This window comes from Ixodes scapularis, unplaced genomic scaffold (genome assembly GCF_016920785.2).
Source record: "Ixodes scapularis isolate PalLabHiFi unplaced genomic scaffold, ASM1692078v2 PGA_scaffold6__148_contigs__length_123643588, whole genome shotgun sequence".
Taxonomy (NCBI): Eukaryota; Metazoa; Arthropoda; class Arachnida; order Ixodida; family Ixodidae; genus Ixodes; species Ixodes scapularis.
The window spans coordinates 78,095,841-78,110,802 of NW_024609881.1; the positions used below are offsets into that span (position 1 = coordinate 78,095,841).

Below are 14,962 nucleotides of genomic sequence, written 5' to 3' on the forward strand. Positions count from 1 at the left end.
GACTGACCTGATTTTTAAGTATTAAAACTGGTTCAATGCTATTCTCTTTTGAATTTTTTTTATTGCAATTGCACATGCTCATTTGTGTTCAAGTTTTAGGATGGTTAAGCATATTCTCACGTGTCCTCGGCACTGGTAAGGGCACGGGCGACAGCATGAAAAGTTTTTCTAAGAAACCACGCGCTCAAGCCCGTGCCAGCGCTGAACACAACTTCCGAGACAAGTTGTCATTCCAGGAGATACAAGAGTCTTTGTTTCTGTGTTATTGTGCGGCCAACCCAGGGCTGCCGAGATTTACAAGGTCTGTTAGCTGTTCCTATTTTCACAGCACAAATCGCACCGGGCTCGTCACGCAGGCTTCTTGGGCAGGACTGATGGCAAATGTTCCAAAACGTGCCATGTCTCGAGCCTCTTTCTAGTCTGAACGTGCCTGGCCTTACTCTGAAATCAAGTGTCTGCGAATGCGTATTCGCGTACTGCAACTGAGGGCAAAGGACATATAGCTGGCATTTGTGAGGCTTCTCGCCCGTGTGTCTGAATAATGCAAGCACTCAAAATTTCGATCCGAGCGAAGACCTCACACTTATAGAGCCTCATATCTTCAGTGCGTCTGAATGTGTACTCTCAAATACCCACTCGAAGTAAAGGCTCACGGACATCGTTGGAAAGGTCTTTCGACCGGAAAGGTCTTTCGACCCGACTGTGAATATCGAGAGTTGTGATTCGAGCAAACAACCTCTGACAGCGCTCGCACTTGTAAGGAGGCCCCCCACCTGTGCACGCTCGCATGTGAACCCTGCAGTTATACCCCCAAGAGTAGGCCCTTGGAATTACAAAGCATACGAAGGGCTCATATTGTCCGTGTCTGTTTGCTGGCAAGAGTGAGGTGTCTGATTCACGTGTGCGTGGGCACGACTAAACGTCACGGGGCAAGGCCTCCATTCGATTATCTTTTCACCGGTCTCTGTTTGCAGCTCGCTGTTCTGTGGGATGCTTCCGGACGCGGAAAACGCTTCCTTCTCGTGGATCACGACATGGCGTTTCAGGTCCTCTGCTTTAGGGAACGGCTCCAAACAGTACAGGCACTTAAGTTCTTGTACGTTGCAGTGATTGACCAGGTGGCAGGTCATGCATGCGCTGATCTTTGGTGACATAGGTGCAAGAACAGCACTTAAACAGGATCTCTTTGGTGGAGTCGAGTGGAGCGCTGACGTCCTTGGTGTGTTTGTCGCCGTCACCTACAAGCATTCCTGCATCAATTGCGCCGCATTTCCATAAAACAATATTTTCTGGAACAAAGCATGACAGACAACATGTTCAACGGCCTTGCTGCACGCATGCATCTGGACATGCATTTTCAGAGGTACAGTGATAAAAATCCTGGGGGCATTTCTGGCATTTGTAATGCTCATTGTGTATGTGTGTTCGGACACAAACATTCAAGTTTGTGATCAGAGAAAAGACTTTGGGACAAGGCTTCGTATTCTCACGTGAACCACATAAAGTCACACTCTCGAAGGACATTGTTGGCATCCCTGTTTTCCACCTTTGCACTCTTTAGCCCCCTTAAAAAAATTCTGCAAAAAACATTGATTTATGAGAAATTACATATTTACATCCATCTACATCTAGAGTATTCCCAGAAATTTTCACTAGTTTACACTGCATAGTTAAGTTTTAATAAATTATTTTCTGTCCACCGAAGCTAAAGAAAAGGTAGGGTTTGGAGCACTTTGAACACATTTTTCTTTGTTCCACTTTTTGGTATAAATTCCATTTTAGTCAATCTATCGTATGATAATGGCAATACAGAAAAGGCTCGTTGTTCACCTTTCCTGACTGAAATTTAGTAAGGAATGCGCCTATGGAGTTTGTTTGTCACTTTACGGATGTCTTTTATAAAAAATGTTGACATTTTGTCGGAGACACGGAAGATCAAAAAGTTGACCAATTTTGCAGACGAGAAAATTGATAGAAATCAATGACTTTTTACAAAAAACTTTCCATAGGTGCACCTCCTAGGCATTCTGCTACATATCTAGTGAATACAAATCTTGAATATTGTGATAGTTTTCCGATGATAGATTAACTAAACAAAGGGTGTTGCTGATAGAAGCTGCTTTAATTTCCTTCCCACTTAACCGAGAGGCCTGAAATTTTGTTATGCACCCCCCTAGCATGACCACCAGCCCAACCTGTAAATTTCATTAATTTTAAGCCAAGGGTTCAAAAGTTGACCCTCTCAGAGGGTGTCTCCCCTTAACATGACTGCATGGAGAAAATGGCATGGAGCAAGGCTTGCATTTGTAAGGCTTTTCACCAGTGTGCGTACGCAACTCTCTGTTTCGTGGGATGCTTCTGGACAAATGGCGCGCAAAAGATGCTTCCTTCTCGTAAATCTCAATGTGGCATATCGGGTCCTCGGCTCTGTACGAAGCAGCACGCATCAGCCAGAATGGCGATTCGAAATGCCTGCTTTTTTACTCGCTCGTGCCCCCCTGTCCGTCATGCCTTTCTCTTCTTCCAGTGGTGCCATCGTTGGCTAGCTGCTACATCTCCTTTCTCAGAAGAAAAAAACGAGTTTAGAGATCTGTGTAAGTCTAAGTATTGTGGTCATGTCCATATCGTTGTGGTGGCCTTCTATCCCTTGTTCCTCTTCGAAGCAGCGGGCGCGGCTCAGACTCAACTTGGCCATCGTTTACTGGCTCTGTAGCCTCGGAGGTCGTCTTTAGGGGGGTTTGTGCCACTGGTCTTAAGTGTTCGCGTGTCCTCCGAAGCACCCTTCTGGGGTCTGAATATTGTAGGATCTTGATGGCCCACTACTATGGCAGGTGACCACGCATGCTTGAGGCTGTTGTAGACGGTACTTCGAGAACCTGTTTCAATATCTGCTAGTGCTCGAGAGGACTTGTCATAGCTAGCCTTCTGTTGTTGCCTTATTTTTGTGAGGCGTTGTGTGACGGTTTTGGGCGGCACGATAACAGGTAGGTAATGTTCAAGCCTGGCGGGCAACAGTGTTCTTGTATGTCGGCTCATCAGTCTTTGTACTGGTGATTGGAGGACCTCGTCTCGTGGAGTGTTGCGCCATTCAAGATGTGCATAGTAAAACACTTTCTCAGCAATTGTTTCGCCTGCCTCACGGCTCGTTCGGCCATGCCATTTGATCGGGCATGGTAAAGGCTTGAAGTTACTTCCTCGATCTTCAAGTTTTTCAGGAACTGTTTGAAGTCATGGCTCCCAAACGGCGGGCCATTATCACTTAAAAGTTTCGAAGGGAGTCCGTGTGTTGCAAAGGCCTTCAACCAAAACTCTTTGACTTTGGAAGCTGTGGTGGTTTTCATTTCTTCAACTTCGAAGTAAAATGAGTAGAAGTCCACCATGATTATGAAATCCCGTCCTTCATGAGTAAAGAAATCCACACTAACATACTGCCAAGGCAGTGTTGGCACCGAGTGGCATCTTGACATTTCTTGGCTTGTACTTTTGACATATGCTGCACTTGTCGTACTTGCCCTCGATGTCAGCGTTGATTCCTGGCCAAAACAGGATATCTTGAGCTCTTCTTTTCATCTTCTGCGTGTGCTGCGTGCAGCAGGCCTGATCTTGTGCCTAGTAGCTGTAGGTATGACTAGCTTGTTGGATCGGAGTACAAGTCCATCTTCTTCATGAATTTCCTCCCGGTATGACCAAAAAGGCCTTCCAAGTTGCGGCACTTGGTCTTTCTCTTCCAGCCATGCAGTCCGCGCATACTGACGCAGCAGTTGCAGTTGTGCGTCAGTTGCGGTTGCCTCTCGGATTTCTTGAAGGCGGTCTTGAGTAATTGATATGTGCTCTAGCGCGTTTACGTGGAACTTTTCCTCTTCTTTTAGTGTTTCCTTAGCGGGAAAACGTGAAAGTGCGTCTGCTAGCAGCAGTTCTTTCCCAGGTATATGCTTCACTTGCAACGAGTATTTCTGGAGAGCCATCTTCATTCGTTGTAGTCTCATTGGACACTGATGCAGTGGTTTGGTGAAAATAGCTTGCAATGGCTTGTGATCCGATTCTACTGTTACACACGGCTGTCCGAATATGTAATGGTGAAACTTGGTACATCCGTGAACCAATAGCAAGCAACTCCTTCTCGATCTGCGCATACTTCATCTGTGCTGCTGTCAGGGATCTCGACGAATACGCTAGTGGCTTTCCTTCCTGGGCGACGCCGTATTGACTTGCGTCGACTGAGAGCGTTATGGGTGACCTACATCTAACAGGATGTAACCTAATGTCGTGCCCTCAATCCAATCTAAGGCTTGGACTGGATTTGTCCGCCGTTCTCTTTGCAGTGGTTAGCACACTCTACATCAGGTGAGCTGAGCCTGCACAACGCTCTAAGCACAATTTATTGCCTATTTTTCTGCCCCCAAGTCCTGAAGTCTTTGCTTAGGGCACTTGATGGCGTTTCCGGCTCATTTTCCCTGGCTGGGCTGCCTTTTGACAATTTCCCTGACAATTCCCCGATTTTTCCCGGTAATTAAAATTTCCCTGGCAATTCCCGGTTTTCCCGGTCTCTAGTTACCCTGCTTACCCAAAGGCCGATGAGATGAAGACAACACAGTTTGTTCAGCAACAGCATCAGGGTGTGAAGCTTTCGCACGAAGAGCATGCTCACTCAAGAGAGGTGTCCCTAGGAAGCTATGCAAAACAGGAATGTGCTAGCATAATCAGACATCATATGGTTTTTATTGTAGAGGCAGGCATGACTGATATAGTGAAAGGCAGGGTGCCTCAACGTCATTTTGTTCAGAGTGATGCCATTCTTCTCTGTAGCACTTGATGCTGACTGTACGCGCTTACGATGAAAGCACAAATAAACAGCCGCTAACAAAACACTGCCATAGCTCTGCGAATGCCAAGAGCTTGTGCAAACAGACATTCTTTCACAAGCTCCACAACAAAAAAAAAAAGCAGCATTGAGAGCAAAATGGTCAGATGCTTAATGAACATAGTGGTGAAGCAGCTAGCTTACCTGAAGGCTGGTGGGATTGGCTAGGCATCATGTCGCATTCGTTCTGCACTGTATTGATGACAGGAAGTTGAGGACATAGGTGTGGTTGACTGATTAATAGATGTTTCGTCGCACAAGTGCAATGGGGCCTTAAATATTCTGGAAATTAAGGGAACAAAGGAACGCAAGTTGAATCACGATGCGACGTACAAAAAATGGTGCTGCACCTTTCCTCTCCGCCTCTTTCCTTCGAGGTGCTTGTCGAACAGAAGATGGCATTTCGTTTGGTGGCGAGGTCTTCGAACGTGTGAGAAAAACACTTGGAACTGCTTCGCGTTTTAGGAACCTATGTTTCTTGCCTTCAACAAAGTCTGTCGGCTTGAAGTGATCAGAACAGACACTCTTGGTGTCCAAGTTGACAGCAGAGGCTTTAAGACGCAATGCCTCAATCCATTCCCAGCATCTGGTCCTGTCTACGGGAAACTCGTGAAAAGATACACCACAACCACCTCTTACGGATCTCTTTCTGGAGACGGAAACGCAGCATTGTACCATGGTGCGGCCCTGGCAGAGGAATCGTGCGAGAACATTGTTTTAGCGTTTCGCCCATGCCAGGACACAACCAATCCAAATGGTACGAGAGCTCGTGCGCCGAGAACTATGGACATAAGCAGTGAAGATACATATTTGTTATCATTTCAATAATTGTAGTAAACAAAAAGGGTTGGGCTATGAGCATTCAAGGTCAGTCATTCGTTATTTTATTGCAAGGTACACGTATAAAGAAAACGTCGCTTGTTTCTCTCACAATCAACTACTGTAAGGACTTCAGCAACAAATAAAATGTGCTCAAAACATTTTTTTTCGAGGTATACGGCTAATGATGAAAGCAAGCAAGTGAAAGGAAAGAACAGCCTGCTTTTGCTTTCCGCGCTCGTTTGTCATAAATGCTAGGGCGGTCGAACAGTCGATGGGGTACCGTTCGCGTTTGCTCGTCCTGGTCCTACATTTTTTACAGCGGAGCTCTAGTTTCCCCAGTATCGTGTCCGCAGACAAGCGGCGTGTTGACACAAAACTATACAGCTACCGCCATCTATGAGCGGCGGTGGCAACTTTTCCAGCTGTTCTATCCCGCCTACGCGGGCCTTTGTTATGTTACGGAGTGCATGGGTGCCGGTGAACTAGAAAGCATATGGACATGGTGCAGATACTGAATAGACTGGTGTGGGCCGGTGGCTTACTATGGAACCGCAACCTGGTAGCCGACAGCATTTACAGGAAGCTTAGCCCACGACCCTGATTACGAAACTGGTTGCATGGCCAGGCCAAAAAAGCCAAGTACCCCGAGAGAACCCTGGCTGGGTTCCTCCGGAACAAAGGAAAGACGGAACCGCTCCGTTCGAGTTCCGACAGGCGACAAGCTCGCGCCAGTCTCTCGTGAGACCAACGCACACGCTGCTTTGTTTATTTATGTTGATGGCAATGCGGCATGCCCATCAAAAACCATTCATATGTGGAGATGGTTCACGAGTGGCACCACCTCTGGAGAAGAAAATTAACTACTGAATACTACACCAGTTATTCCACTCTGGTTTTCACTAGTCACTGGATCCTGAGAAAGTAGCGCCATTGCCTTCCCTACCTGCTAGCCGGACACAAACGGATACTAACATACAGACGACCCAAACCTCGCAAGGCGATTGGCTAATCGGCCTACGTTGCCATGGAAATCGCCATCTTGGCCCATTTAAATCTTCGAAGCTTCCAGGGGGTCGTTCTAAACCAGTCGCGCCAAGATCACCATGGAGCATCATCGTACTGGAAGCGTTCCTCTTCAATATAAGAGTCTTTGGCACTTCGTATGCGATCACCTTATTAATCAGGCCCATCTCCATGGATCTCTTACAATTATATTGTTCTTCTTGCGCATTTCAAGACAGTTAACTTATTTTTCAGTGCCTCCAAGCACCGACACAGCATCTGCTGGTGGTACGAACGTGTACGCCTGTTTCGCCGGTGTGTGGTTAGCGAAATCTCGGTATACAGAAACGACTCAATAAAGCTACCCGTCACCAGCGAATCTAGATAGGCTCACCAAGAACGAACGGGACAAGGAGAAATTGCTCATTTCATGGACCAAGATGGCGACCACACGCGGAGCTTGGCGTTACTTTCCCAGGATCCAGTGACTTTAGTTTTCACCAGAATTGAAAGGCTGAATTTCTCTAGACGTCGTCCTAGAAGTTGTCCTTGAGGTCTTCCTAGACTTCGTTCTTGAGGTCATCCCAGACATAGTCCTTGAGGTCGTCCCAGAAGTCCTAGACGTCGTCCTCAACGTTGTCCTCGAGGTCGTCCTTGAGGTTATCCTAGACGTCGTCCCTGAGGTTGCCCTTGAGGTCATCCTAGAAGTCGTCCTTGAGGGCATCCTAGACGTCGTCCTCTCGGCGTCGTCCTATACGTCCTAAAAATAAGCTTTGCTGGTCCTACATCTTCATGTGAAGTGAAAGGACTCTACAATTTTTTCCCCCACCAAATAAGTATGTGCCACCAACCAGCCCAACTACATGCCTTGTTATGCTCGTACCAAAATAGTAATGCCATTTCTTTTACAGCAGGCAATAGCCCAGGCCTTGTTGCAACAAACTAGAACATTAAATCTTTGTTCTTTCCGAAATACAAGCTGGAAACAGGATATTTGTGTGGATATCAAGTAGGATGTCTACAAGCTACGGGAACGTCCTCATCTTAAGACTACCAACAAGGAGAGTGGGCTGGAGAACGGCACCTAGACTCCAGAGAAAAATAAAAAAAGATTGTGATCGTGGTGAAGCATGAACACAATACATCCACTAAAGTGACAGATGAATTACCTTAATGTTATCATTTTCCCTGTTAAAGTTCTCTCGGTTAAAAATCTTGACTGTAGACTCAACGCTACCAACGTTGCCAAACAAGCGTCGCTTTAGTAAAAAGGTATAACTCTTGGTGACTGAAAACTTTGCGCATGTGAGGTTTTCGTCACGTCCATATTCAACGGCAAAATAAACAAATGTGCGCTCCAAACCAGGCCAGACTTGCTAGAAACAGCGTCTAAGCTGAGACTGGGGAAAAGGAAGCGCTGCCAAAGCCAGCGCAGGAGCCGAGCGGGACTCAAGCCACGTCTCAAGGCACTCAAGCACCCCACCCTTTGCACTGCTTTCTTTCAGCCAGTCTCAGGTGAGATGCTGTCACCGAGACGCCGAGGTTGAATGCTTCTATTTCACGCTTTATATGTCGTTTCCAATATTTTGATGTCGCGGTCTGCTGATTGGTTGGTACTGTGTCGCATTTTTAGTTTACGCTCTAACCACAGGGGGAGTATTCGGCGCTGGTGACAGCCTTTGCTCCGCCCATTGGCCAAACTCTCCCAATATACGGCTTTGGGATGTCAGACTGGAGCACCACCTGGTGGCATTTGCAAACGTCCCCAATAATGATACAATGAATGTGCAAAGGCGTCGGCAGTGCAATAGGTATTGATGCGACATAAAATCTCCACCGAAATGAACCATGAATGCAAAAGGGATACTCAAGCAACTAAAAGTTCTAATACATTGTGCAAAAAAAAAAAAAGTACAAGGTTTTTTTTTTTTATTGCAAAATTGTAATGAAGCATTGCCGAAAGCTCAGCCCCACTCAAGAGTAGCGCTAGCGGTCCGAACCACATGCCCGAGTTTCAGAACTCTTATATTATTCAAAAGTTAAAGGCCGACGACCAGACTTGGGAGATTCTGCAAGGCAGAAGATCCTCCTCAACATGGGGAAGGAGGATACCGGCAACGGTAGACAGGGTAAAAGGGGGATGAGGAGGACGAGGGAGAAAAGTGGAAAGCGCGAACCGGTGGTTGGGCTTTAAGCAGAGATTTTCCAAAAATTTCAATGGGAAAGTGGGTCTCGCCTTTAGTAACTGGTGCCATTCAGCTCTATTTATTCGACAATTCGTCCACCACCATTTTTTCACCGAAAATTTCGGAAAATTATGTACAACTTGTGTACAAGACAATTAGTATTAAACTCTGGCACCTGGTTCAGACTAGAGCTACACTTGGGCAGAAAATGAGCGTTCAATCATGCAGTTTATTTTCTAAAAAAAAAAGTGGATATAATTTAATATTTTGTACCAAAACTCTGTTGCTTCGCATTCTTTTCTCACTCCTCTTGCATGCTCACTTGTATGTGCACGTATATGCACCATTGCATACTTGTTTCATTTCCATGGCAGATGTTTGTCAGATGAACACCCCATTGCATACTCCTGTACCACAGATGTCCGTTAGATATGGCTACCAGCCACTAATACGAGCATGACTCTCATACATTAGAGCGTTCACAGAACGACTGCTTAACAAAAAACGCACCCCTCCCAAGGGCCTCAATAAAATCCACACTTCCGAGCTTGCAAGCACCGAAAATCATTGTTGTGGGAACGCCAGGGCCACGTTCCACGAAAAACGGGCATCGCGTTTCCCTCGGGCTTTTTCCACCTTTTTATTAAGAAAGGACACTACCCAGAAAAACAAAAACATTTCGGCAAAAAAAGGTTGATTTTGAAAAATGCCATATTTACGTCCACCAACGTATAGTGTTTTCAGAAAGTTTCATTAGTTTACACTGCATAGTTAATTTCTTATAATTTATTTTCGGTCCACTGATGCTAAAGAAAAGGTAGGGGTTGGAACACTTTCAATGCATTTTTTTCCGTTCCACGTTTTGGCATAAATTTCACTTTAGGAAGACCATTGTTTGTTGATGGGACAAGAGGAAAGACTCTCATTGTTTTTCCTAATTGGAATTTTATGGGCAATACAACTGTGGCATTGCTTTTTGATTTGCGAGTCTTTTGTAAAAGATGTTAACATTTTCTCGACGACATAAAAGGCGAAAAATGTATTCGATTTTCCACTGCGATGCTTGCATAAAATAAATTAGTTTTTGAGAAATTGTGTTTTCACAGTTGCACACTCCAGGCATTCTGCTGCACATCTAGAGTAGAAAAATGTTGGGTATTACATTAGTTTCTTAACGATAGTGTTCCTAAACAAAGTGCGTGTTCCTGATAAAAACAATAATTTATTTTACAATTCATGTACACAGATGAAACTTTGCACTGCATTCTGGCTAGCAAAAGGGCCAGAATATACTGTAAACTTCATTCGTATTAAGCCAAAGGTTCAAAACTTGACCCTCTTGGGTAGTGTCCCCCCTTAAACGACGGTAAACTTAACCGAGCCGAGGAACAAGGCAGCCTGCTACATACCCCGTAGCTACGGTAGGCCTAACTCTGTTTCTAGATGAAACTGACGACCGCATACAATTTAATCTGTTTATTCTCCAAAAAAACTGGTTCCACAACACTCATGAAATTACTATTACCTCCGGTAGGCTCGTGGCAAAAAACGTCCTTAAGAGTTCTCGTCAAGCATAATGAGCCGCTAGTCGCACGTGCACACACATTCACCCACACACACACACACACACATCGGCACGCAATGCAGCTGACTGCGCTCTCCACGTACACCTTCTCAGGTTGTTCTGTACACGCACAAAGAGAAAAAGCTCTAGAGTTGAGAATTCTACCCAAACAGGGTACAAAGGAAAGAAACTCAAGTATGCCTTCAATCCATTTTGAAGATGGCCGCTGCTAGCCCCAAACAAAATGGCCGCCCGTGTTCGAAGCAGACGATCTCCGCCGACGCAACAGACGACGCCGAAAAAGAAAAAAAAGAAATTGGGGGCAATCAACACAGCATGATCGAGAAATAATGCACCATATACAAGGGCTAGAAAAAAGAGACCGAAAAAGCGCTCGAAATGACAGTCAACCAGGAACGTAACCGCGGGGAGACTGTAACACTATTTCAGCATCGAAAAGAGACCGAAGCTCAACACGGATTGTTTTTGAGGTCTCCTAGAAAAACAAAGTAGCCGGTAGAAAATAAAAAGTACATCGGCTTATAAAACGCGGGAAGGCCATAAATGCGCTACTTCAACCATCGCATAGAATTGCATTTGTTGCATTCCTTGGATTCCTCTTTACTTTTCACCGTTTAATTTCCAAGAAACAGACGTGCATTTGCTTCGACGTCACCAGTCAAAGCTTTTTCTGTCCTTGGATGCAAGAAAGAAAGCAACAAAAAAAAAAAAAAAAAAAGAAGAGAAGGAGAAACTTTACACAAGACTTGTCCACTTAGTTTCATCCGTCGTCGTCGTCTGCTCGTCGCTGTCCTTCGGCCCCCTCGCAAACAGCAAGGCCCCGGCACCCCCCCTCCACCCCACCCCACAAGCGGCCAAACACAAAATTTAGACCCCACCCAAAGCTGCAAGCTCCCAAAAATAAAAATAAAAAAAGAAAGGTGTTAGGAAAAAATTATATTAAAAAAAGAAAAACTCGACACAAAGCAAAACAAGATGGCATACACTCTCAGGTCGTCTGCAACTAAGCTCCCCTACGTCGTCCGTCTGCTAGACTGCGTCCAGTTCGCGGCCATGTCTGGAGTTCCCACAAAAGAACTTGTCTCATAAAAAAAAACACACTTAAAAAAAGAAAAATCGAGGAGTGTTAGAAAAAAAAAAACATGTAATAGTCGCAAAAATCAAAAGAAGGTAGCCGCAGACAGAGGCAGAGGGGAGGCCGTGAGAGCACCACGCGCTGGCGACGTTTTCACAGCCGGGAGAGTGAGGGGGCGTGCTGCCAAGGGGTAGGTAGCGATAGTCGGGGAAGGGGGGGACGACGTCTGCAGTAGGTCGGGGGTAGAAGGGGCGGCCGGCGCAGAAGCGTGCACGTGACTGCTCCTTTTCTTCTTGGAGCGGCGGCGGGAGGGCTTTCTCTCTCTCGCCGGTCGCCACTTGCAGCAGGACGGGGGACGAGGGGAGGCCGCTTCTGAGGCGCTTCGACCCAGCTTGTAAGTGGCGCAAAGCTGCCAGCACGATGGCCGCGGCGGCCGGTCTTGCGCAGGCCGCGGATCCGTCTCGCCGCAACTGGAACCGCAAGGGGCCAAAGATGGCAAGTAAGAACCCCCCCCAAAAAAAATAATGCTAAAAAGTTGAAAACAAAACAAAAAAATTGTACTGAAATGCTTAGATCTACGACACATTCGTACAAAGGGGTTTTTCTCCGAGGAAAGGTCGTTGAGTTTTCGGACCTCGCGCGTCACGTCATGGACATTTGCTAATCCCGCGAGCTTGCGGGCAGCCGTGAAGAACGTGCAAACAGCCCACGGGAACACCGCCTAAAAGACGAGGCCGTAGTGCCGACATTTTTGCATCACCAGCAAAGACCAATGTTGGGCACAGGTTGGAAACAAGTGCTGCGTCGGCGCTCTGCTTCGAGTCAAGGTTCGAGGTTGTAGCCGAACGTTGACGCAATCGTCGTGTTCAATATGTGATCAGCATCAGCCTTCGCCGATGAGGACGTCTTCATCAGCACTACGGCTTTGTTATTTAGGAGGTGTCGAACCGGCCCCCTCTTTAGGGGGAGGATTACGGCTAACGGCATTGAGTCGTAAGATGCTTTTCCCTGCAGTCCCTGCAGTCGGTCGCAGAAGTGTCGGGAGAAAATGACGCCAAAACGTGTCCGCATTTAGCATAAGAGTTCCGACTCAGCAAAGCGCACGAGTTCTGACCCCAAGACTGTCCACACACTTGTGTTTTCCGAGGGATGGTCTGTTCTCCTGGGCGTCAGCAATTTCGGATGCGGCTTCCCTCGATCGCCGTTGCCGCCACACCTCGGCTTTACGTCGTCATGTACCTCGCGTGCACCGGGGTACAGAAAACACGTGCCCAAACCCCGCTGCTGCCATAAGAGGAGCACACGTCGACGGCGGCGGGTCGTTATTTGCACGCGGGAAGACTCCTTTCCTCCTACGCGAGACGTAACGGGTGAACGAACGGAGCGAGAGAGCACGGCGGGAACTGCGCCATGCCTTGCGACACCTGTCCGGTCCAAACCAAAGACAGCCGAGTGCACCGGGGCACAAATGCCGACGCGTTTAAAAGAGGAGCAAACACAAAAGTCGTCGTCGTCGCAGCACCCCGCCCTCCTCCTTTTTGCGGACCACTTCACGCCGGCCAAATTTCTCGTCCACGCCATAAACCGGTGCCACCGTACCTCGAAGGCCTTACGCCGTCTAAACAAAAACGCTTTTTTGAGGGGGTGGTCGTCCCGACCCACCTGTGGGGGGGGGGCCCTGCCCACGGAGTGGCCCCGGTTCCTCAGTTGTGGATCTTGATGGCCTTCTCCAGGTAGTTGTAGCGGGACCTCTTGGGCGCCTTGTTGATGTGTTCGATGCCCAGCCAGGGACGGGGGTGCATCGCCGCACCTGGCGGACAAACCGCGCTTGCAGTCACTCTCGGCACGGAGGGGCCCCCGCGAGACGTCCGTTTTGCCTAACTATGAGCTGAACACTCCTCCCAGACAAAAACAAAACGAGAGCAGCTCCCATAAGCAACAATGACGCAGAAGTTGAAATATTACACGAGTACAAACCGTCCGATGCAAGCCTTCGTTCCTTAAAACATAATAGAATCTGAAAAACAAATTCTTTCAATAACTAAGAAAAGAAAGAAAAACAAAAAAACATGATCCCAAGAAGCTACTTTTAGCACGCATGTTTTATGTTTCTTGCTTCGTTCGCGAAGTTTTCAAAACAGAAATTAAGTTGAAAGTATGCAGTGTCCCGTTGGCATCCAATTTATTCTGTCCCCGTCTTCGAGCATTTTACTTCAAGAAAGCTTCGAACGCAAAGCTGTAAGGGCAGAAGCAATTACGCGACTCCCACAGTCGGTGACGCGGGAAGTCGCGCGACGGGTTCTCCAGGTCGACATTGTTTTTTTATGGCAAACACACCACTCTGCAGTAAAAATTTCGCCAGGTGCCCTCTTGAAGCTCTAGTATCCTACAACTTTGCACAAAAATAAATGCCTTTTTAGGGATGCAGGGGCCCTGGAAAGAGGACTCCTCCCGCCTCGGAAGAGCCAAACTAATTGTTTATCAAAAGTTTTTTTCTCTCACTCTCGAGATTAAGAAACACCGCGAGCATCTGGCATACATCATAACAAAATCAAGAACAAAAAAAAAAAAAAAAAATTTTAAAGAAATTGTTACAAATAACGCAACACAGATGCAATCGAAGAGGGCCTTTTTTCCTTTTCTTTTTTTCTCCCTCGTAATTGGCATTGTTATTTTACGTTGTGCCACAAGATGGGGTATAAATACTATTGTACAAAAAAGGAGGAAGAACAATAAAGAGAACTACCGTAATATCCCGAGTCATCGCCCATCTCGGATTGTCGACCATCCCACTTTTTGGACTAATATCAACTTCCAGAAAAAAACATAGAGTCATCGCCCACCCCTAGAAATACCCCAACGCAGACTCCGCAATCCGCGAACATTCATCCCTCCCGAATGACGCGGCCGCGGACCTTACGGTTGGAGGACGTCCCTGACAAAGTGAAACGAAGAAGGGAAAGACACTTGTTTTTGTATACGCATTTCCTCCGCGAGTGACCCCGAAGTCGTAGTGTATCCATGCGAAAATAAAACGATGGAGATAACAAAATGAAAGTTTGTTTGGCTTACAAATTACGTTTAGCAAAATATTGACTGGGTAGTCAGCCGACAACATATGAAATCATCTGGCAAAGAGTAAAAAAGAGCATTTTTGCGGGGGGTGTCAGTGTACCTTTAACTAGTAGAGTGGGCAGAAGCGTATGGAACGGGAAACAGCCTCGCAACAGGGCACGGATGAATGGTAAATGATGCACTAACCTTGAGGAGGTTGCGCCATGAAGTCTTGCAGGTTCACCACGTAGTCTGCATCCTCGATGAACTGCGCCCGCCCCATTACGACAATGGCGAACTTGTACTGGAAAAGGAATACAAAAACAAGGTGGAATGAAGAGTGAGGCTCGCAATTTACCGGGACTGCTCGTTTGACA

General features: G+C 46.8%; 1 protein-coding gene and 1 pseudogene across 2 annotated transcripts in view; both read right to left on the reverse strand.

Annotated features, from left to right (window-relative positions):
* Positions 1-624: 624 nt before the first annotated feature.
* Positions 625-5,539, reverse strand: LOC120838995 (annotated as a pseudogene).
* Positions 5,540-10,332: 4,793 nt separating this feature from the next.
* The window catches only part of LOC8024169 (ubiquitin carboxyl-terminal hydrolase 7), a 49,121-nt gene continuing 44,491 nt past the window's right edge, over positions 10,333-14,962 (reverse strand). For both annotated transcript variants that reach the window (XM_029979015.4, XM_042294640.1), the window contains exons 26-28: positions 14,793-14,889; positions 13,194-13,341; positions 10,333-12,001 (exon numbers count right to left, since the gene is read on the reverse strand). In XM_029979015.4, the coding sequence (XP_029834875.3) occupies positions 13,235-13,341; positions 14,793-14,889 (204 nt within the window). In that variant the 3' untranslated portion in view covers positions 10,333-12,001; positions 13,194-13,234. The remainder of the gene's footprint in view (positions 12,002-13,193; positions 13,342-14,792; positions 14,890-14,962) is intronic.